Below are 25,139 nucleotides of genomic sequence, written 5' to 3'. Positions count from 1 at the left end.
ATGAGTGAGGACATGACTGACTTGATTGACAGGGCGGAACACTGTAGCTGTTGGCGAGGAGGCTCAAAGCCCACCTCTTTACCTCACACTAGCTTGACAGAAGTTAGGTTGCGTTCAGTATTTCCAATATGGCTCCTGCCAACAATTGGCTTCAAAACAGCGCTTCAGAAACAGATGGGTGACGTCACGGATACTACGGCCATTAATTATAGAGTCTATGGTTTATCCATCAGTCGTAGTGCTTCAGAACTTGTGTCAGAGAAATCATGTCTTTCTTTCAATTTGGTAGCATTAACGTCTATGAATACTACAAAACCCATAAATCTTTGTCATTTTTGCGAGAGAAAGGTAGCGTGAAATAATTATCATTAAATTCAGAGAACTTTATTGTAGAAATGATGACAGGATCATTCTTCGCTGGTAGCTAAAATTGTCTCAGTATGACCCAGAACCTGACAGATGACACTTTTTGAACTGACTGATTAGCTTAACCATTAGCTTCTGGCATCAGTACCAGTGACCTAGCTCATTATATTGATGTGTTTCCTGCCAAAATGCTCCATGTGAGTATGATCATTATTTTAAGCTTTTAACTTTAATTTTATAATAAGGTAAAAGATACTTCTCAACCCTGAAACACTACACATGTTTTTTAAAGTGTCCATGAGAATGTATTTAGTTTGTTTTCCAGCAATGTCTGTATTTGGTTAACACAGAGAATGCAGAAGCATTTACTAGCACTCCCAAAAACACACTTCCACTTTGAAAGTCTGTTCAGCCGATGATATAGTGTTGTAGACTAATGCACCTGCTAAATGTGTGTAATGTAATGTAATGTAATGTAGTCTTCACCCGCACACTCAAACACAGATCAATGACTGTATTAAGTGTTTAAAACCACGCTGAGAGCACTCGGCCTCTTCAAAAAAGGAAAATATTTGGAAAAGTGCCAGACTGAAGTTAAAAGCCGTGAGACAGGAAGAGAAACAAAATAAAGATAACTACACAGGCTTCAGATCAACAAACACAGCAATTATGATGAATGATATAATATTCAACTTTGGTCTTATAAAACCAGATAATGTACCAGTGATGATGACATTTACTCCCTGTGCTACGTCTCTCCCTCGTCTAAGAAATGAGAAATCTACCATCATCGATTCAAGCACACCTGTTTAGCAGCAGAAGCGCTTTCATCTCTCTCAAAGCAATTACATGATCAAAGACAGGGAGCGCAATCAATGTCCAAAGTAATTGCTCCTACCTGCCAAGCAACTCTGTTAGAAAACTATTACTGCTAACTGCTGTTCTGGTCAACTCAGCAGCAGCTGTCCAATCAAATCAGGTTTGGAGAATTCACCCCCTCAGCCTCTGCTTTTAGGATTTATCATCCGGAATCAGAGCAGAAGATGAGCCCAGCTCCATCCTTATGACTTACAGTATCTTGATTAAAGTGGATCGTAATCTCATCAGATGCCTGACCCATAAGGCTTTTCTGCCCAGCACACACACTAATGGAAAAGGACGGAGAGGTTATTGGTTATTGATCGATATCGAGCTTATATCTATACAGTAAGTGAAGTATGAACATTGAGCCAGGGAAGACGGGATCAGGGAGCACCAGCTTGAGAGAGACGCTGTAAAAATTTCTTGATGAAAAGGAGAGTGTAGATTATTTCATTACTGGCAACCTTGAGACTCAGAAAACTGCTCACCACTGTTATTCACCACAGTTAAAGTATATAATCAATCAATCAATCTTTATTTATATAGTGTCAAATCACTACAAATATAATCTCAAGATGCTTAACAAACATAGCAGGTATAGGTCATACTCAATGTTAATTTATTAACAAAGACCCAACAACAACTCGGTCGAGGCAGATGGCTGTCGAACATGAGTCTGGTTCTGCTCGAGGAAAAACATCCAGTTAACAGGCAGAAACCTTGAGCATAACCAGAATCATGTTAGACAGCCACCTGCCTAAACTGAACCAAACATTGTTTTGCTACTACATAGTTTGTGTAGTGATTAAATATGAGATTCACTTACTGATTAATTGTCAGAGGTGCTAGTTACAGGGGTGAGTACAGCCTTATATGAACTTGGGCCAGAATGGCGTCAACTCTCTGTTCACCACACACCTATGTTCTTTGAACTTTCATGCTGTTTCGGTGCAGTTTTCCTCTCTTCTTTCCTAGTGAATGATCAGCCGTTCAAATCTAAAGTCTAACTTTAAAGTAATATTAAAAAATATCCTCCATGTTGTTCATTGATTAAGAATGCAAACAGTAACCAGTGTTTTTGCCATAGTGTCTACAGGTAGAGGTGAAATGTGCTGGGCTCCTCTCTACGGACTGATTTTATTTGACTCATGGGAGATGCTTTTGCTGTCGAGAATGAATCACCAATGTTATGGGGGTTCTGACCAATCAGAATCAAGTATCCAAGAAAGCCATAAATAGCATTATGTAGTGGTTCCTTCTACATTAGCTTTTAACTACTAATACTAATTACAATGATCTTTCTTCCCTAATTATTTAAGGATTTTAAAGGAGGATGCATATCCAAAAGTCCAAAGTCAACAAGAGAAATTGTGTTGCATTAAACTACTGCAAAATGTTGTTGTTGGATGATTTAACTTCAATGGACTTCTTTCCTGCACATGACAGGAGCTAGCAGAAATTCTAGTGGAAAATAATATTCTTACCACAGATAGAATCCAAACTCTCCTCCCTCACCTGCATATTCTGTATTCATAGACAGACTTTGTATAGAGATTAGTTTACTTAAACCCATCCACATACACGACTAAGAAATAATTTGTGTGAAGTGACCCTTTAAGGGAGGCCGATGTTACCGTGAATAACTATAAATTTTGATGTGCAGCAGATAGTGGAGATTTGCTGGATGAATCTTCTGTGAACTCATGCAAGGTGGTGTACCAGTGAGGCATGAAAATTGAAATAAATCACTGTGGACATGACATCCTGTACTGTATACTCAGAGAACGTCCATTTACAACTGTATCTGTCTTGCAGTATTTGCTGTGTATTATTTGTGATGGGTCAGTGTAATCCTTCTTGTCATATCATGAAGAGACAGAGACCTTTAAAATGCCCCCCCCCCCCCCCCCCCCCCCCCCCCCCCCATCATGGATCATTCCTCTGTTACAGCTCACGTTGCATCAACTTATCCTCGTCATGTGAAAATGATTCTGAGAACTGTTGGCGTTTCAAAGGGATTGTCTGTCTTGCAGAGAGCCTTAGTGTAGCAAATCGGTACAGTATGGGAATTATTTTTTGAGGCAGGCCTCATTGGGATTGCCATTTCTTTTGATGTCTTGTCATGCAATGGCATTTCAAGGAGGGGGGGTATGTTCCTTTGTAGAAGACAGTCCAGACAGGCAGGCAGCGATAAAGGCAGCTCCAATCAAATGAGACACATAATTAAAAAGTTCTGAGGGACCTGAAGAGGCAAGGTCAAGAGAAAACTGTGAAGAATAAAACAATTTCATAAAGAGCGAATCAAGAGATTAACACTCAGAGAAAGTGACAGGTTCACTTTGTGATGACATGGATGTAAATGTTCTCAAGGTGCATCAAAGGGGAAACTGTCTGATCTGTCGATACACACAGCAGCAGATAAAGCTTGTTTGTATGGATAAAGTAATACATAATCAGTCTTTACCAAATAAAAATAATCACATCGCTTCAATATAACTCTATCAGAGTCAGCAGTGAAGCAGTTATAGCCTAGTGCCAGTGAGACTGTTTAGTAAGAGTTCATATTAAATCTTCCAGCCTCTTATGAGACGTGCTGGTGCAAGCAGAAAATACAGATTTGCATACAATTGTTAGTCAGGTAAGTCTTTTGTTTGTGGTAACCCGTAATATATCATTCAGACTGCAGGGATAAAATCTAAGATGCAGACTAGATTTAGCTGTAATAAACTGTATTCAACTCCAAGTAAGAAGCATCCCACAGGGTGAAAATATTGTACGAGTAAAAGTCCTGTAATACTCAACTCATCTCATTTTAATTTATATAGCGCCTTTCATACATTCTAGCATGCAGCCCAAAGTGCTTCACAAAAAGAACAGAGAGACAGAAAACAACAGCAATAGGTAAAAGTAGAAAGGAAAGTGATAAAAAAAATACTTTAAAAATATAATCACATGGATCAAATCAATAAAATCAAATCAGAAAAGTATCAGAATAATAACATACAATAAGATACAATCATTACAATAAGATAAAAAATGAATAAAATCAGAAAAATACCAGAAAATAAAATTACATAACAATAAAATAAAAAAGAATAAATACAATCAATAAAATTGATGCTTAAGCAATAGTCATAATAGTAATAAAGCAGTCCAGGGCTAAAAGGAAATTACTCCAAGTTAAAAGCCAGATAAAAAAAAGGTAAGTCTTAAGTTTACCTTTAAAAACCCTCAGAGAGCTTGCCGTTTTATAAAGACTAATCGGGACAAATCAGATTTATTCCATGTAATAAAATAAATCATAGCATTGAAACTTCATCCATCGAGGGGGCAATGCTTTGCATACCATAATCAATTTTTGGTTTCCTGCTGTTGTGAAGGGATGCCACTTTTTTTAAACAGGCATCTAGAGAATCCAACTGAGCACGTGCATTTCTTGTTGAAGAAATTCAGTGTGTAACAATTGTCCACTATTTCAATTAGCCCTTGTCTCCCGTACTCAAAAAATGTAGTGGAGTATAACTATCACATAGCGTACATTTGAAATATATATAGATACAGATTGTTTATGTACAGTATGTGTGTTTTGTTTTGACACAATCAGTGTAACAAGCTGATGTGTAACTGTAGTTCTTCAGTAGTAAAGCAGCTGTCCATGGTGCTGAAAGTCATTGTTTCTCTTAATCCTAAGAAGAGTCTTTGGCAGGTTCAGCTGTCCTAAAACTGGCAGGAAATCAAGGGCTACTCATTGATTGGCCCCTAACAGGGGTAATGTCCACTTCATCAGAAGGTGTCACCACTAAACACAGTAATACTGTTCATTGCTTCTGATTGTAAAGTGGCTAACAGAAGCATCTAAAACACATCTATCCAGTGACTGACAGAACACACTCACCAACGTGGGTACAATTTGGTATATTTGTTGAATATATCCATGTCCTTTTTTAGTTAGACTCCATGTTAGACTTCACATCTAACTCAACTACACTTATTTCAAATTAAGCTCTTACTTTGAAGAATAACATTAAGAACCTTGAAATACTATTCACAAGCCACCATGCAGTTTATAAAGTTATCAAAATAAGTTCCCCTCAAACAAGCTGTAACATTAACACAATCAATCAATCAATCAATCAATCAATCAATCAATCAATCAATCAATCAATCAATAAACCAATCAATAAACCAATCAATCTGTGTTTGTATGGCGCCAAATCACAACAAACATTATCTCAAGGCGCTTTTAAAAATAAAATGATTCATAGCTGATAATTATTAAGTTGTATTCAGCTAGGACAGGACAAACATGTCTCCTCCCATTAGACATATTTAGTGTTATAATTGCAGCGGGATGTGGGGTCTACACAGTTATTACCATAGACTGTATAAAATATGGACGTAGTATCCGTGACGTCACCCATCTGTTTCTGAAGCGCTGTTTTGAGGCTAATCGTCAGCGGGAGCAATATTGCTGCTGTCGAACGATTGTGACGTAAAGAGGCGGGCTTTGAGCCTCCTAACCAACAGCTACAGTGTTCCTGTCTGTCAATCAAGTCAGCTGTGCCTCTCATTGGAAGACTCATAATCTCAATATCTTCCAAATTGCTGCGAAAAAAAGTCACCCCCGTACAGTGTGTGCCGATCAAGAAATGAGCTATCCAGACTACACTCATCTTTTGTACCAGGCTGTAAACATTTCTGCTGTAAGGATCGGCATTTTTGAATTGGTGTGTATGTGGTTTCCGGTACTTCCGGACCTAGCCTCAAGCAGATCCTTGATGAACTGCAGTTTTTAGCACTTCCAAATTGGATTGGATTTTTAGACCAGAGGTTGCCGCTTGGTTATTACTCATCTGTTTACACACCTCCACTTATCTGTGCCCAAAGGGGTTTAAGTTGTTTATAAGAATTTCTGTGTTCATCATAGCAATACAATTTCCTAAATGAGACTATTGACTAACATGATTGATAGGTGAACTAAAAAATGTTGTCATAAATGGTGTAAATATATTAAATACTCTATTTAAACTCATTCAAGTTGAGATACAATTTCACAGAAGATAAATTAGTATCTTAACTATGTTATCAAAAATGTCCTCCTGTTACCCTGACAAAGTTAAAAACAGTCTTTAATGGACTTTCATCAGCATTTTGTCATATTCTATATACTAATTAAATCATATCTTGTCTGAAAGTTTAATCAATAGAATAATCAATAATGAAAACTCATTTGGTTTCGGCTCTAAACGAAGCATCTCCCCAACTGGCCGCATTTATCAATCCCCTGTCAGAATCCATCAGAATTATTTATGTGTTTGTTCATGAAACACAGAAGCTCAGACTAATCTCTGGGGTCTTTGATCGTTTCTTACTCGGCCAAACGTCTGTGCAGAAAACATTACGATGATCAATCGTATCTGATTCAGGATCAATGCTTTTAAGTTGCTTAGTTTATTATGCATGGCAAAGACCAACCAGTAATTAATTGTGCGGTTCACATCTAAATCTAGCACATGGATGCATGGAATAGATGCTTGTGCATTAATAGAAAAGAGAAGAATAATGAGAACATAGAACACATGAGAAGAGTGGCCTATAGAAAACAACAGCTCCCTCCTCTGTGTTAACCAGTGTGACAGGCTGAATAATGGTGAGCAAGGGACACGTGTGTGAATCCTGTTGAGCCTGTGTATGGATGTGTAGCTGTCTACCTCTCTGCATGTGTTGTCTCTGCTCTTCAGTGAGCTGCAAAAAAGCCTGCAGAGCACTAATTAGTGTTACTAACACCACGGTTGCAGAGTATAACTCTTGTATAAAAATTACACATGGGAGTGCATCACCAGCAGGTGTGATGCACGTAATTATTTACTCCTGAATCTTTGAGGAGCAGGCAAACAGCAATGGTGGTGAGTAGGCTGCTAGTGGTGTCAAACTATGAGGGCAATTAAATCGCTTGTTGTTACCTAATGTTTTACCAAAGTCAGCCACTGATTCCAATCTATAGCAACACGTTATGAAACTGCAGAAAAATAAGATCAATTAATCAATCAATCTTTATTTGTATAGCGCCAAATTACAACACATTATCTCAAACATAGCAGGTCTAGGCCCAACTCTATGTGATTATTGACAAGGACCCAACATCAAGACAGGAGAAGATCGGGTGTGGACCCAATTCAGGAGATCCTTTGGATACAAACTCTTCTCCCTTCTGAGTCCAATTGCCTTCAACCACCTTTTCACCCCCTCACGCTCTGACTCAACTTTTCGGACCTGGCATGAAAGGGGCATCAGATCATTTACGTGCATGTTTGAAGACGGCTGTTTTGTTTCCTTTAATCAACTGACTGAGAAATACAACCTACCCAAAACACACTTCTTTCGGTATTTACAGGTCAGACAGTTGTTCGTTCGGTTGTGCCTTGCTTCCCCTCAGTACCCATAGCTGACACCTTTCTCTCCTTCGATCCACTGTCCAGAGGTGCACTGTCCAAATTACACAATACCATTTCGAAGCTGATAAGTTCACCACTGGACAAGATTAAGGCGGCTTGGGAACAGGACTTGGGACACATATCTGATGACCAATGAGACTCCATTCTACCATCAATACATAAATCCTCCATCTGCGCTAGACACTGTCTGCTTCAATTTAAGGTGGTCCACAGGGCTCACATGTCCAAGGTCAAGCTGTCCAGTATCTACCCTGATATAACTCCCTGCTGTGACAAGCGCAATTATAATGATGCTTCCCTGATACACATGTATTGGCTGTGTCCTAAGTTGCAGAAATTCTGGCACGATATATTCCACACCTTATCTAAAGTATTACAGAAAAATGTAAATCTTAGTCCTACTCTTGCCCTGTTTGGTATTGCTGGTGGAGATAACCCCCACCTCACTCCTACAGAACACCGCATGGTTGCCTTTGCCTTGCTCTTGGCCAGACGTGCAATCCTGCTAAAATGGAAGGGTGCTGCCCTGCCCACGCTTGACCAGTGGCGTCAGGATGTAATGTCCTGTCTCAAACTCGAGATGCTACGTATTTCTATCAGTAGCTCGAAGAGGAAATTTTATGAGACATGGGATCCTTTCTTAGTCTACTTTCATGACACCTAAACTAAAACATCATAAGATGAGCTTTTATACGGCCCTTGACATAAGAAGTAAGATCTGACTCTGTGTGGTGCGCTGCAAACTAACTCTTACATATTACGCCTTCATTTTTTCAGGACAGCTGAGGATGGGGGGAGGGGATGGGAGGGTGGGAAGGGCTATTGCACTATGTCAGGTACTACTATCACTGCCACAGAGACCTGTTCGTCTTCCTTATTTTGCACAATACAGTACCATCTGTGGCAATGTAGAACATTACCACCCAACCCCGGTGTTTTCTGTCCTATTATTTTTTGTATTTGTGTGTGTTGTTTTTTGTATTGTCATATGTGTTGAAAACTCAATAAAAATATTTGAAATAAAAGACAGGAGAAGATCCAGTCCACTCTCGACTCCATTTTATGTCATCTTAATCCACCATGAGCATTGCACCTCGCAGTATTTAGCTAGTTACAGCGGCAAAGAAAAACTTCATTTAAGAGGCAGAAACTTCGAGCAGAACCAGACTCATGTTAGACAGCCATCTGCTTAAAACGAGGGGTAGAGGAGAATAAGAGGGAGAGAATAAGAGAGGGAGAGAGAGAGAGAGAGAGAGCAATGATAGTGAGGAGACAGATAGAAGTAGTATTAGTAGTAGCTGTTGCCGCTGGAGTCCAGCAAGTCCATAGCAAGAGTCTGAATATCCACAGCAGCAGGCCGTCTACGGCAGCGACTCAGAGGAACCTACGAGACAATGGAGCTTAGGGATGAACAGTTCTTCGTGCTGTTTTGCTCAGTTGTAATGTTAGTAATGAGAGCAGTCTCAAAGATCTATATGTAATCAATACATAAAAGTGAAATTTAAGTGATGTTTGCAAAAGCTTCAGTAAAGAATAAGCCAACCTCGTGTTGATAAAGCAATATGTGAACCAGTTTAAACATTCCAATCTTTGTAGGAACCGAAGGTCTTAGACTGAAGGCCAGACTAACACATTTTTGGTGTTCTTATTTTCAAAGGATAACAGATCTTTTGACTGTTGGCAGCAAACAGAAACAATGTTAGCTTATTTTTTTTGTCCACTGGGTTTGATTTCCCAAAAGTGTAGCTTATAAATTATCTGCTTTGTTGGCTTCAGTGAAGCAAAAGAACAAGACAAAAACAAACATAAGAAGAAAAAAAAGACTGACATGCTTTGGGATACGTGAGGAACATACTTTATAACCTGTAAAACCACTAGCATGGGTTTTGGTGTGAGGTCTGATGTCATCTTCTGTTTCTATTCGACACAAGGCACTTATGATCATGAAATTTGAACCATATCTGGACAGGAATTACATTTTGGTCTGCCAGACATCTCCTTCTATCAGTCTGTGCCCACTGAAGTGACCGACTTATTCCTGGTTTCTGTAAAGTCTTAAAACAGATCCAGAATCTGCTTTGTTCAAGAGGGTGGCTATCTTTGGTATCTGCATTAAAAATCCTCTTTAATGAGGTTAGAAAATATGTTTTTTTTCTCTCCTTTCCCCCCCTCCACATAAAATAGGACTGTATTTAACTGAAGTGGAATTTTCTGCTCTCTTCTGTGAACCGTAGTCTTCAGTAATTGCATCTCATGGGATTCCTGCTTCATTTGTTGTCCAGCAGAGAGGCAGAATACGTAAAACAAATTGGGGGCAGTCTTAGAAAAATTGATATTTTTTACTTTTTTCACACGGCGCACTCAATTCAACAAATCCTTCTGATCAATAATTGAAACAAGCTTTAAAGGCTTTGTTTAGTTACCATTGTTGCGGTTTTATTTCATCATGTTTCTGCATTATGGGGGGAGTCAAGTTTAAATGCATGTCCAGACATCTTGGTCGTCTGGTTGAAACTTGCATAATAATGGTCAAAGACAAAAGAGGAAGGCATTGAGTGTCTGAACAGCTCTGTGGTGAGAAACAATATCCTTTCTCCTCTTCTGGGTCAATCTCCTTAAGATATGATAGTCTAAATTTGCATATTAATTTTCCTTGATGCTGTTCTATGTGTGGCACAAACTGATAAGAGCGTCTTGACAGGCTGTGTATCCAACGCTGGAGGAGACAGCAAAAAATCAGCAGGCACAGCTGTGATTCTTCTTCTTGCCATGATACTGTAATTAAAATTACACTTCCTTCTTCTCTTCAAAATACAGAGCAAGATCATTTTCATAAAACAACCCTAAACATTACTCTCTGTTCATTTTTAACCTGTAGGAAGTTTCTGTTTCTACAACCCTAGTGCAAGGTGGGACACTGGGTCTCTTATTCTCCTCTATCCCTCTTTACAGCCCCAACTCGGTCGAGGCAGATGGCTGTCTAACATGAGTCTTGTTCTGCTCAAGGTTTCTGCCTGTTCAAAGGAAGTTTTTCCTAACTAGCTAAATACTGCCAGGTCCAATGCTCATAGTGGATTAAGATTAGATAAATAGAGTCCTGTCAGTAATTTACCATAGAGTATGTTCTAGACCGGCTATGTTTGTAAAATCGTCTTGAGATAACGTTGTGATTTGGCACTATACAAATAAAGATTGATTGATTGATTGATTGATTGATTGATTGATTGATTGATTGATTGATTGATTGATTGATTTATTGGTTGATTGGTTGTTTGATTGATTGATTGATTGATTAATTGATTGATTGATTGATTGATTGATTGATTGATTGATTGATTGATTGATTGATTGATTGATTGATTGATTGTTTGATGCAGAAAAAAAACTCTTGGAAGAAAAAGTCCTAACAAATTACATTAATTTGTCACAGGGTAGTTACATGACTGGGTATAAAAAGGGTCCAGATCCTGTCTGGATGCTCTTATTACTACATTTAAATATGTCTTTTCTTTGTCTATTATTCGTCTAATGTACAGAGGGGTAGTTAACCAGAGTGGCAAAGAGCTGTCAAAGATTTTTTTACATGTATTTCACACAATGGGACTAACAATTTTCTATAACAGAGCAGGGAGCTATCAAATATCTGAGGTCCTTATGCAGCCTTCCTCATAGTCAGCAGCACAAAATATGAATACAAATTCTGAGTAATGAGCAAATGAAATAGTGCCAGGGAGCCGCATGTCTTGACAGCAGATTAATGAGACTAACAGAATTGGATTTAAATATCAATGCTGGCCTGTTGCTTAAACTGGCATTAATTGCCACCTATTAGATTGTTTCTGCACCCCCGTATTTCAAAACAATCACCGCCATTGAGAGATTAGATGAGAGAGGGTTGGGAGGCCAAGTCAGCACTCAAAGCTGTGTCATTTGTCAGCTACTGCATGGCAGGTCTTATAATTACACGTGTGTGTGTGTGTGTGTGTGTGTGTGTGTGTGTGTGTGTGTGTGTGTGTGTGTGTATGTGTGTGTGTGTGTGTGTGTGTGTGTGTGTGTGTGTTGGCATACGTGTGTGACAGAAAGAAAACAAAGCCCCTAGAGGCAGCAATGTGAATTGAAGCACACATTATTTGAGTATTTTGAAAAACAATTCATGATTAACATAACAAAGTCCAATGACACCATTTGTAAATCTCCTACAATATCTGTGCCAAACAAAAAAGGGCCTTATTTTATGATAGTCACTAACCAATTAGCTAGCAACGATGGCTGGAGAGCTAACCTGCTAACAAGTGTATTATGGTCACGATAGCTCATGCTGGCGGCAGGTTTGAGGCAAGCGACAACTGTACGGGGGATGAATCTTTTTATAACTCTGTATTTTTCGAAGATATTAAACTTAAGAGTTTTGCCCAAATAAGGACATGGCTGACTTGATTGACAGGTGGGCACCCTGGAGCTATGTGCGAAAAGGCTAAAAGCCTGCATCTTTACCTCGCACTAGCGCAGACGAAGTTTGGTTGTGTTCAGCATTTCCAACATGGCCCCCACCGATGATTGGCTTCAAAACAGTGCTCAGGAACAGATAGGGGGCGTCACGGATACTACTTAGCAGTGGAAACCTTTTACTGAAAGTTGAAGTGACAGTGAAAATTTTGAGGGAGGATTCAGTGAATTGTTCATTAAATGTGCTGAAAGATTGAGAGATGTTGAATAGAAGTATATATTTGTACGAGTGTTTATAAGAGCTATGATTGTAATATTAGAGAGTGATATCTGCTTTGTACAATCATTACGACTGAGTCCAGAGAATTATGCTAATGTACTACCTGCTGCGAGCTCAAACAGTATGTACAGCATACAATATAGTTATGCACATCCTATCGGTGTCAATCGACCTAATCAATCTGGTAATTCTGGGCCAAGCTACGATGGTCAAGCTAGCATGCCTATCAGACTATGTATAAAATTAAAAAAATATTTACAAATGTTTGTCACAGTTACGTTAGTATTTCAATACTGTTTTTTAACCACATATAGACCGTAGTACTTACATTTGTTTGCTGCTTGTTGCTGCCTGGCGAGCTTTGCAGTTTGACTGTTTGAGGAGCCCCAGTGTGGTTGAGTGAGCTCCTATCCGAATAGAATAACAGTATGCAATTTCAGACAGACAATATGTATATGAATATAAATGTCTTGCAATGTACAATCTTGCGACTCTTCCATGTTTACTTTTAGTGTGTGCTTCTTCAAAAATGTAGACATACAAAGCCACCTACAACAAGGCTCTTCAGTCTTTATCATGCCGGGGAGGTTGTTGCGCTAAGAGGAGTAACTCTCACACTGTAAAGGACACTCTAGTTGTCACAGTGGCATTACACATTTGCACTGGAAATAGATCATAAGCTGTTGAATCACACAACATAACAGATAGCTGTCTTAAAACGAGTCTGGTTCTGCTCGAGGTTTCTGCCTGTTAAAAGGAAGCTTTTCCTTGTTGCTGTAACTAGCTAAATACTGTGAGGTGCAATGCTCATGGTGGATTAAGTTGAGATAAGATTGAGTCCTGTCAGTAAGAGGGGACTGGATCGTATCCTGTCTTGATGTTGGGTCTTGTTAATAATTTAACAGAGTATGGTCTCGACCTGCTATGTTTGTAAAAGCGTCTTAAAATATTGTTTTTTGCGATTTGAGGCTATACAACTAAAGATTGATTGATTGATTGATTGATTGATTGATTGATTGATTGATTGATTGATTGATTGATTGATTGATTGATTGATTGATTGATTGATTGATTGACATTAAAAAACATACAGCATTTCTCCTAAGGTTGGAGCCAAAGTTGGTGGAATGATTGATTTCAAAGGGGTTTATCCTCCTGTGAGCATGGATGTGCTCTGCGGATTCTGTTAGGGTTGTATTTTTACAAAATAAGAGCACTTGATGTAAAGTTTCCCTTTTTGAACTCAGAGGGAAGTCCATAACTGAAATGGTTCATCCTCAGAGAAACAAGACTGAACAAAGAAATCTTCATTCATAAATGGGTCTCATGTGATTTATATATTTTAGCCTAATAATGCAGAATGAGAGGACTGGGCCACCAAAACCATCTGGTTGAATCCTTTGGATCCCATAAACAATGAGATCAGTAGACAGAAGTGAGCAGAGACAGACCATCTAACCAGCAGACATCAACATCATTAGGCTCCTCTTTCAGAGGGTCGAACAGTCAGTCCAGCACAGTCATTTTGCATTTCTTTGACAGTAATCACTGAGAATAGAACAGGCGTTTCATTTGTCTTTCTCTTGCTCTCACTCGCTTTATTTTTCTCCCCCCTTTCTCTTTTTCTGCTCTCCCTTTCTCTCAGAGTAATTGATATGATATGAGCACTGGCAAGTGTAATCTTCTTTTAATTAAGACCTGCTGTTGGCACTGGCTTCACAATGATACTGACTTACAGCTCTCTTCCTCTCGTTTTTCTTCCACTTCTTCCATCATCTTGTTTTTCTTCTGTTGCTCCTCCAACTTTGACTACCCCATATTTCTCTTGTTATCTCAACACTCAACCCTTTCCTCTCACCCTTTACTTCCTGCTCTCTTTCCTATCACCTACTATTCCTCTTACTGTTTACCATCCTGTTTTGTCTCCCTCGTCACTTCTCTCTCTTTCACTGCAGTCCCACCACCATGAAGAGGAAAAGAGAGCCCTCAGCCGGGAAATCATCGTTCTCAACAACCACCTCATGGAAGCAAAGATCACCATTAATAAACTCAGAGAGGACAATGTAAGTAAACAGGAATGAGTGCTGTAATTTCAGCTACCACTGACACCTCAGGCAGCATTGTGCACATATGCTTTTAGTGTCATGAGACTCCAGTTGGGCAGTTTATAAATAGCCTGCAGGCCCACAAATTAAGCAGTAACCTGGGGCATTCAGGACCTCAGAGATCAGGGGCCCTGTGGCGTTTGCTTTCCTAGCCTGGTCAGTCATCCAGGCTTGTTAGCACTGAAACAGCGGTTTCGTCTGGAGACTGAAATGACAACACTTCAGAAACCTGTGTGCTTTCTGGTGGAAACACATTTTCTAGTCATGGCAGCCTTTTTTTAACAATATACTAACGCTTGAGTCTCATATCAGATGTATTTCTGAGACATCACAGATATTTGTGCTTCAAGGAGCTACAGCAGATAGAGGAATAAACTCAAAGCCACAAGGTGTTTCATAGTGATTTTTTCATAGTGACAGTGGGCATCCTCACAGCTCCTAGAACTTGGAGCAGGGGCTGTGTGTCTCTAAACCTGGGGTATGTGGTGCCTCATTTTCTATGAAGTGATTTGACTTGTATTTCAACAGGATGACAAGGTGAGATAAAATCTTCTCTCCAGGGTCAATGGTAGTTTTTACCACTTCTGAGCTGCAGAGTATTTTGAGAATACTCCCAGATCTGGCCAGGCTGATTGGAGTCAAGGTTCATTTTGAGTGGGAAGAGAATTTGTTGCATTAGAGCCGGCACAGAGGCAGGCATTTCCTCCTGAGAGCAAGCACTGAATTTACTGCTTGTAACAGTGAAACGAGTAAATAACCTGTCATGCCTTGACATGTAAACAATACATTATAGTGAATAAAATGTTCCACATTTGCTTTGATGATAAAACCATACAATATAGCATAGGCTATAAAATGACTGCATTGCTATGGGGGATTAATGTAAGGCCAGGGGGGCAATGCAAAATGAAAAAGAGGCACAAAGAGACACAAAACCATTTCACACATTATAAATGACAGAGTTGGAAAGGAAGTGCAGAACGGCCAAAGATCACAGAGAGTAGCAGAGCAAATAAAGAGACTTTACTTCAAATTAACTTAAGAAAAAGAAAAACACTGTGAAAATAAGAAAAAGAACCAAATGCAGAGACAAAATTACCACCAAGGGGCATAAAATGACTACAAAACCCTAAACAACAACCAAAAAAACAGCTACAAACAGACCACATAAAAAGTAGGGATGGGCATTTCAGGCCAAAATACTATTAGATAATCATTGGCATCTATTTGGTGATTATTCATAATCGAGCGGGACAAGCTGCTGCTAGAGGCGGCAATACTAGCATCTGTCTCAACCTGCCGGTTTTTCTGTGACACAGCAGCGTGGCGTGTATGTTCACATTTTACAGCCATGCTCAGTCTCTGCAGAGTTCCCCGTTTCTGAATCTCAAACCAGTACATATGTATTTCCATCGATTGTCGCTAATGTTTTTTACTTCTTTTGCATTTAATGCAGTTAGCAAACAGCTTTCAGACGCTCTATGGCCACTACCTCTATGGCAGGAATACAATATTACCACCAGGCACCGGTGAAAACAATGATAATTTTTACTTTTAAAATGAGATAATATTCGCATTAACTCTTTGCTTTTTAATAAGTGAGGGAATATTCAAGCATTCGAAAATCAATCATGACCCATCCCTAATAAAAAGCTACTGCACAGAGCTACAAGGAAGCAGTTCTTTGTGTGTCTTTCCATCAAGGGATGGAGGACGTGATCCATCTCGTCTCATAATGCTTATATGTTTACTAGTATTAGATGCAGGGATTGCAGGTTTCAACATAACGGTAAGAAATATCTTTTAACACAGAGATGAAATGGAAAATCCCCTTTATCAAATACTCTGTGGAAAAAAAAACACGACTCCCAGCTGGCTGATGGCTAACAGTCCCTGGAGAACCACACCACACGTCTCATGTTAACTAAGACATCACCAAGGTCTCAAAGGTCTATTTAAAATGTCCAGAAAACTACAGGAAGCCTGAATGTCCCTCTGGCGACATAATGACAAGTAGACACAGAGTGATTCAGAAAGCAGTCAGCGCTAACTTTAAAGTGTCAGAGAGAAGGCTTTGATGTGAGGAGAGGTGTTGTCAGGGCTGTGGTGTGATAGAGGCTCAGGGAGGCAGCTACAGTGCAGTAAGAGCTGACCTTTATAAGTGGATGGATTTCACAGAGGAGAGGGAGGAAGAAAGCCGGCTAAACCAGCTTACCACCCACACACACATGCATTCAGAAACACAGAAAACAATTAAAATGTCCATCTGCTGTGGCAGTCGGCCACCCTCATCTGTTCTGAAATTTAAGTGAAAATTAAAAACATCCATTATAGTAAGAAAGCTCACAGAGAGGCATTTATAATGGTGCACTAGTGTCTCTATGCTGGAGGGTGCAGATAAGCGAAAGCACTGTCAGAAACCTGGAGTAAAATTTACATATTGGACTTTGCTTGGCTGATCCAAGTTATGTTACGAATGGAAAAAGTTGATGTCCACTTATTTAAATAAAACTGCCAAAGTGAGAACTATGTACCATGTTATAAAGCTCTACCAGCCTTCTTCATGAACGTCTTTCTTAGATTCAACAGGTCACTTAATCAGTGATTAGCCTTATTCAATTATCTACTCCCAATCCTCCAATGGAGTAATCTATCATCTTTATTAAATATTCTCTGCACAACTTTAATTTCTCATTATTGAAAAAAATCCTTCTCCAGTCTCATGCAAACACCTTCTAATGATAAATCGACACTATTTAGTGTGTTGTTGCTGTAGTACCATACTAACATAACATGTTTATTGTAAAACTGTGTAATTATTTCCCCTTAAAGTCCCCAGTAATTAAAAAATAATTACACCACAATTAGAGGGATGACATCTAAATTGAAACAGATTTTTCCCGCGGGTGTTGAAAAATAATCTCCATCAGTCAAAAGCTGACTGGAACCATCAGTCTGCAATGTTTGATGCATGAAACAAGAGATTGAGGATTTTCTTTCTTCTTCTTTCAGGACCTGTACAGGAAAGACTGCAACCTGGCAGCCCAGCTGCTGCAGTGCTCCAAGTCTCACTACAGAGCACACAAGATGTCTGAGGTGAGCTCCCTAACACTGCTGCTACAATTCCTTCAACGTCTCAATTCATATCTGTGTGCCAGCAGAAAGGTTTGCTGACAGGCAATCTTTTTTAAATTAGGTTTAAACCATTAAATAGGAAAATGTTTGGATCACAAAGGTGTGTTTTGACAATTTGTTGAAATACAATCTGAATAAAACTGGAGAGAAATATTTGAGTTTTACTTTCTCCACAGTATTTAAAAAAGAATAGTTGTGGACTCTACATTACATACACGTGCTGTACTCCAGCGGCAACAGCTACTACTACTACTACTTCTTTCTCTCTCTTATTCTCCTATATCCCTCTTTCCAACCCTAACTCAGTCGAGGCAGACGGCTGTCTAACATGAGTCTGGTCCTGCTTGTTACAGTAAAGGAAGTTTTTCCTTGCTGCTGTAACTAGCTAAATTCTGCGAGGTGCAATGCTCATAGTGGATTAAGATGAGATAAGACTGAGTCCTGTCAGTAACAGGGGACTGGATTTTGGGTCTTTGTTAATAATTTAACATAGAGTATGGTCTAGACCTGCTATGTTTGTAAAAGTTTCTTGAGATAATGTTTGTGATTTGGCGCTATATAAATAAAGATTGATTGATTGATTGATTGATTGATTGATTGATTGATTGATTGATTGATTGATTGATTGATTAAGGTCTGATTTCATTATGCTCAGACTAAATATTTACTAATGCAAATTTTGTGGCTGATAAAAAAGTATGAATAAAGAACCAATTTGATATATTAATTTGAGCAACTAAAATATACTCCCTCCAGTTTTATCATAAGTTAGAAAATTGGCCAAAATTAAATCAAGATATATCTGATCAGAGAAGAAACAAGACAACAAGATCCCAGGAATTTTAAATCCCAGTTTATATCAATGTCTCAGTATGTCTCTTATAAGAGTTTAATTATTACGTATGTTGAAGGGATATGTTGCACTGTGACAAACTTGGCTGTAGGAATTAGAAGACCTGCCTAAAACTTGATAAATCAAACTACGTACATGCTTCTCTGTTCATCATCAACTGTTAGTGTTGCAGTGTTCCTGTAATGTAGAGAGGTTTCCTATGTTGTGTCGATGTAATATTAAAAGCCTGGGTGAGTGGTTTTCATAATAAGACAGAGTCACAGTGCTCATGGCCTTTTCAGTGAGATTGATGAAGGTCTGCTGTCTGAAGTGCCATCTGTCTGCACCCTGGCTGTGCATAATGCATGAATGAATGAATGAAGCCTGGCCTGAGACGACACCTGATGCACACCGGATGAAAAGTCCCCCAACAGGGAGAGTTAGTGACTGATGTAACAATTAGGGGATAACAGTGAAGGCTAAGGACATAGAATAATGTATGCAGAATGAGGAAATGTCATGAGAGCAGAGAACTGACTCGCTGCTGTCCGTTAAACAGCACTATCTGTTGTTATATGTTCACATCATAATGCACTTTAAACCAATATCAACCTCCAGTCAGCAATTAAAAACTTGATCCGAAAAGGCAACTGGACTTGGTAGAAATTCTTGAAGACATTTCAACTCTCTTCCTCAGTTCTGACCAGACTGAGGAAGAGCTAGAAAATATAAGCCTCTGACAGTCGTGGGTGTGTTCAGGAAGTCACAAAGGGTCGTAAATAGGGTCGTTATCCTAGTTCCTGACAGTCGTTAGCTTATCACCTAACAGCCGTTTAGGACTAGCCTGGAAGTTGTTAGCCTAGTTTCTGACAGTTGTTCAGGTCACGGGTCGTCTGTGGGTCATTACGGTTGCATGAACTCTGGTGTGAGTGTGGCTTCAGGCCTGGTTTATACTTCAGCGTTGAATCCATGGCGTAGTCTACGCTATAGGTCTGTGTAGCTCCCATACCTACACAGATTCCTACGCACGTAGCCGACATGCAATTCCTCCAAAATGTAAATACGTGTCAAATCTACGTTGTCCGCAAGCCCTGTGATTGGTCCGTTAGGCAGCATTGTATTTCACGCAATTACAACACTTGCAGGATCCCCGCACATTGCCGTATGATAAACAGCAACGTGTATCAGCTGTAAATTAACATAACACACTTGGAATCGCTGTGAAAAAGTACAGCAGGTCTGGAAACAGGCGACCAGACTATCAGAGAGACCACACTGCCCTCAAACGTTTCGGCGGAGTATTGCTACGCAACACGGACACATCGAAGCAGAAGTGTGCAGTGCACACGTCTGCGTCAACCACCGCTGTGTAGGATCGATGCAGAAGTATAAACCAGGCTTTACTTGTTACAAAGACCTGGATGACTGAGAACCTTCACAGACATAATACGTGGACAATTCTGCAGTTTTCTTCTATTGACCTTTTACTGGTTAAAGATATGTAGCTACCTTTATATTTTAAACATAACACCCAATTTATGCACCACTACTAAACTGCACATGGGAAAGTTAACAGGCACAGGTAGCAGTATTTATGAAGGTAGAAACCCAGTACAGTCATTTCAGAGAACAGTTTTTTTTATTGCTAATAAATGAATCTATTCATTTCTAAGAGCAGGGGTGTTTTTTGTCTTCTTTATGATGTTACATTATGTAATTTCCAATTAAAAAGGTTGTAAAATCTCTTTCATATGAGGACTCTTTTGAGGAAATAGGTTTTAAATAGTTGTTTAAAATTGCTAGAACGATTAAATAACAAGAGCCAGTTCAATTATACCCCATTAGACAACTTATTCATTAAATGGAGCAGGACCTGTGGACACGCATGCCGTCACGTGGACTCAAACCGCTAAACTGTGTGACTCTTAATTAAGATCTGCCTCAGATAGCAGCCAGTGCTGAGCTAGCTTACTTGAAGCACACACTGTATATTATCCCCTCTCTTACAGCCTCACCTACTTTCCATCTCTATTCCCTCCGGGAGAGGCAGCTGCTGCTAAAAATAGCCCCGACTTAAAAGATGCAGGTTATTTTATGCCGAGGCGAGCTTCTATTTCTTAACAAAGCCAAGTCAGTATTTTATCTTTTTTTTTCTATTCCCAGCTGGAGACCTGGAGCACTGGTTTAATTTGAATCTAAGCCGTTCCCCGTGGAGCTGATATGTGTTTGATGGTAGACAGAATAAAGAGACAGTGAAAAAAGGAGACAGAGGGAGAGGGAATGAAAACTCTTTGGTTGAGAAGGCAGTGGAGCAAGAGGAGGAAGATAAAAGGATTAAGAAAGGGAGGAGAAAAGAGAGAAATCAGTGTGGCAGGAACAGTTCCTACTGACCCTGACCAGCTTTAATTGGCACAAAGAACCGGTCTGTAATTGACAGGAACAGATTTCCTTAAACATGAGCCAATCGAACAGATCAGAAGTCTGTTTGCATGTGTGTATGACGGAGGAAGAGAGACAGAGAACTCTGTAGAGAGGACAGGAATATGGAGACATGTCAAGCATCTTTTTAAAAGGTTTTTCAATCTTTTTTAAACTCTTGATTAAGTAAATAAAAGAAAAAAAGAGGAAACTTAGAAGGGATTGTGCTGGGAGAAGAAGGGAGCTGATAAATAAATAAATAAATAAATAAATAAATAAATAAATAAATAAATAAATAAAGGGAGTTTTAACAGTTCTTTGACAAGTTCATTAAGCAGGCCAAGCAGTGCAGTTCCCCTGAGATACACCGACTGGTCTGGACTGTGTGAACTTTGTAAGAATGAATTACTTTCCAAACCTCAGCTATAGATTAAGTCCTGAAGGACTGGCGTTTAAAAATATCTTCAATGCAGACTCAGAAAGCTTGAATAATAATTGAGAAGTTCTTCCAACATACAGTCAAGGAATGATTTTTAAAACTTCATTTGTCGTATGTGGACAGTCACAATTACAGTCGAAACAGAGGAGTATTTTGTCTGTATTTCCAACTTTAATGGAGCTGATTTTTCTTTTTCTGTTTCTCTTCCTTGTCTTAGCTTCCGCTGGACTTTCAGGAACGTATCAGCACCCACATGGAGAAACATAATCGGGGTACCATGGCGGTTTCCCACTCCAATTACTCTGATGCCGTGCCAACAGCCATAATTGCCAAGGTCCTGGAAAAGCCTGAACCAGGAAACAGTTGCCCCGTAACACGCTCTCCAAGCCCACAACCCCAGGATGGAGAATTTCTCACAGGTACAGGCAGCACTGATCACTTGAACCGCCGCATTGCGTATAAGACGTCTGACCTGTACTGCAGCGATACAGCCCTCTACTGCCCTGAAAGATGGCAAGACACAGAGCGAAGGCAGAGCGTTGACCTCCATGGCACAAGCCTGCTCCAGCTTCACGCCCAGAATTCCACAGACAGCAACCCAGAAGAAGAGGCCTACCACTCTGGAAGCTTCTCCCACCATGAGCCTCCATCCTCCTTCCACCATCATGATGACTTTGGCACTGGTAGCCTCCCTGCCTCCAGTACCTACTCTAGCTTTAGCCTTGCATCAGATGACAAGGGAGGAATTAGTGGCGGTTGTGGGCCCACTGCCAGCAGCACCTTGTCCTCTTCCCACCAGGGTCTCTATATGGAGTGGCGAGACGGCAGCAGTGGGGACTATGGCCACAAAAGCACATCCTCTTATGAAAAAGACAGCCCAAGCTTTCCCAAGTCCCTCAGCATCCAGCACATGGTGACCTCCAGGAGCCCACAGAAAGGCACCTCACCAGCATACACAAGGACGGCTTCATGCTTCAGTGAACCGTACCATTCCAGCACGCCACGCCTGGCTTCCTCTCACAGCATGGGGTCCACAACTGGACTTGGCCAGGCTCGAGGAGGAACTCTGGACAGTCAAGGTGACGTCCAGGTCCCTGAGGATGACTTAAGCAGCCGCTGGAGACAGCTCAGCGTGGAAGACATCAACACATTCTCTTACCGTAACATGACAGGTCGGGCCTCTCCTTACAGTTTCTCTGAGCGCCACTTTGCAATGGGCCCGTCAAGTAAGGTCAAAGGAAACCTCTACAGCAGCTTCCAGGAAGGAGACAACGTCTTCCAAAGTCGTGTGTTGGACCAGTGTTTTGATTTGGGTTCCCCTTCACCCAGCCGCAGTTCAAAACCGATGGAGCATCGCAAGCAGGAGAAAACATCCATGCTGTACAGAGCTAAGGATGACAGTCAAGACTCGGAGTGCAGTCTGTTCCTCTCAGGGAGCTCAAAAGAGAAGGACAGCAGTGTGGGAGCAACGGCGGCAAGCAGTGCCAAGAAGGACTACGTGAATCTGAGTGCAGAGAGTTCACCCGAGTCCCTACGCCAAAGCTCCCTTGAGGCCTCAAGTCTTCAACACTACCCCAGCCCCAGGCCGAGCGTCCGGCCTCGCCCAAGCTCCAGCTCTGCTGTCAGTGTCGGCCCCGCGCTCCCAAAGAAGACCTCTCCAAGATACCAAAAATTTGGCAGCACGGGACTGACGAGGAAGGACAGTTTGACCAAGGCGCAGCTATATGGTACACTGCTGAACTAAATGGCAAAAGCAAGCTTTTTAATTTATGCATGATGATGATGATGATTCCTAACTTACTGTACTGTACTGTACTGTACTGTACTGTACTGTACTGTACTGTACTGTACTGTACTGTATGTCTCAAACGTTTCCTGCAGCGAATACATACATGGTGTGATGGGGTATTACAAACTTGTTGTTTTATGTATCTCTTTGCCAAGGCACGTTTCATGCAGTCTGCATCACTTTTTATATAATGTATGTCATGCAAAGATGTAGCTGTACCTGAGCAGCTACTCAGTATGTTTTTGTTTTGAGGATAATGATTATTTAAAGCCACCAAGATTAAACCAGTCTTTAAGAAGCACGACACAGCCCCAGCTACATTAACTCACTGTGCTTTTTGCTCTTCTTTTGGTTTCAAGTACAGTTAGTAAACCATCAGAAGACCATTAAGTCCTGCACTCATATATACCGTAAAGATAATGGAACAAAGCGTGTGCATTGGGACGACTTAATTACACGTTTGGGAGAGAGTTTAATCGTTATGTATAATGGACCCTGCTGACTGCAAACTGTTAAAAAGACTTATTTATTTATCCTCTATTTTCTCTTAACAACATGCATGCTGTTTAATGCATAGAAATAAGATGTAAAAATACATTTGCAGCTAAATTATTTCACAGGGGGACACTATCTATAAACAGCACTTACTTAAAGTGCTTTTATTTATTGGCTAAATAAAAGATACTTGAAGAAGTGTACTCTATACATAAATTACATGTAATGTTAATAGCAAGATGCTGAACTTACATAGTGTTTGGAATTCCTTCCTGATGTTACATTTCAAACTTGTTCATTGGGAACTTGATTACTCCTGATCTTGTTTGTTAGAATATTGGGCCTTTACATTAATATGTATACATGAACGTATGCCTACAAAGTTAAATTGTACAAAAAGAACTGCAAAGTGTAATATTTCTTATTTTTTAAACAAAATGAGATGATTTTATCTCAGTCTGTACTGCACAGTATTTACCCTCCTACCAGGACACTTGTGAAATTGCCTTAATAACTGTGTACATACTGTATGTATATCTTCTCTATTGTTACTATACATATACACTACTGTTACAAGAAATGTTCTTCCTGTCAGACATGACACACACACACACACACACACACACACACACACACACACACACACACACACACACACACACACACACACACACACACACACAGCTTACTGTTACAGGATTACGTCATGCTCTTACACTGGGGATATTTTCAGGTCTCAACTGAATATTGTTTTAGTCAAAGACCCTGCAGCCAAATCCCTTTCTGAAAATCTGGCAAGCACATCCAAATCACTACCCTGTTACAAACTCTTTTGGCGCTACTTGCACAAATCAAAAAATAAAAAGTGCTGGATCTTCCAGTTTTCTGGAGGGATGAATGGGAATATTCTCCAGGCGAGCTGGCAGTTCTGCAATGTATGCACAAAAAGTTCACAGAAAAAGTGGACTTGCGGGATAGCAAGAAACAACTGCTTAAATACAAACATGTACAGTCAGTGTGTTGTTTTTATACCAGCATGATCAATTAGAGAAACACTGTGAAAATAGACAAAGCCTGTGTTTGTTTACTGACATAGAAAGTTTTGAAGACATGCTGTCCTGTTGATGACTAAAACGAGACCCCAGCTTTTGTTAACAAGCATTTTCTAACATCTGAGCATCCTTTGGCCTGCTATCTAAATAATTTATTTTGTTTTAAGGGACTACAGATCAAAGAGGGAACAGTGACAGGGATAAGCAAACTAATGGGACCTCTGCTATTCCCTTGAATGGTCCTGAATAGATTATTCTGGAAGGCAGTGCTTCTACCTCTCCCATTCCTGCAGATCTGTGAAATGGCTCAAGGCTGTTTCAGCAATTACAAAACTATGATCTGGTCTTGTTTATAAAGGTGAAACTGCAGTCCATAAAAGCCCCCCAAAAGTCTCCAATCTGTGTAATTCACTAAAAATAACAAGTATCTAAGGAGTTGAAATCTATGGGAATTAAACTTCACTAA

General features: G+C 40.0%; 1 protein-coding gene across 1 annotated transcript in view; it reads left to right on the top strand.

The window, feature by feature from the left end:
* LOC117806126 (brain-enriched guanylate kinase-associated protein) overlaps window positions 1-23,736 on the top strand; it is a 98,835-nt gene extending 75,099 nt beyond the window's left edge. Inside the window, exons 8-10 of the mRNA XM_034674832.1 lie at window positions 14,364-14,471; window positions 17,526-17,609; window positions 21,555-23,736. Of these exons, the coding sequence (XP_034530723.1) occupies window positions 14,364-14,471; window positions 17,526-17,609; window positions 21,555-23,081 (1,719 nt within the window). The 3' untranslated portion in view covers window positions 23,082-23,736. The remainder of the gene's footprint in view (window positions 1-14,363; window positions 14,472-17,525; window positions 17,610-21,554) is intronic.
* Window positions 23,737-25,139: the final 1,403 nt, after the last annotated feature.

The sequence above is a fragment of the Notolabrus celidotus genome, chromosome 22, assembly GCF_009762535.1.
Source record: "Notolabrus celidotus isolate fNotCel1 chromosome 22, fNotCel1.pri, whole genome shotgun sequence".
Classification (NCBI taxonomy): Eukaryota; Metazoa; Chordata; class Actinopteri; order Labriformes; family Labridae; genus Notolabrus; species Notolabrus celidotus.
Note: the sequence above shows the minus strand (reverse complement) of the source record. Positions and strands in the feature narration are given on the sequence as shown.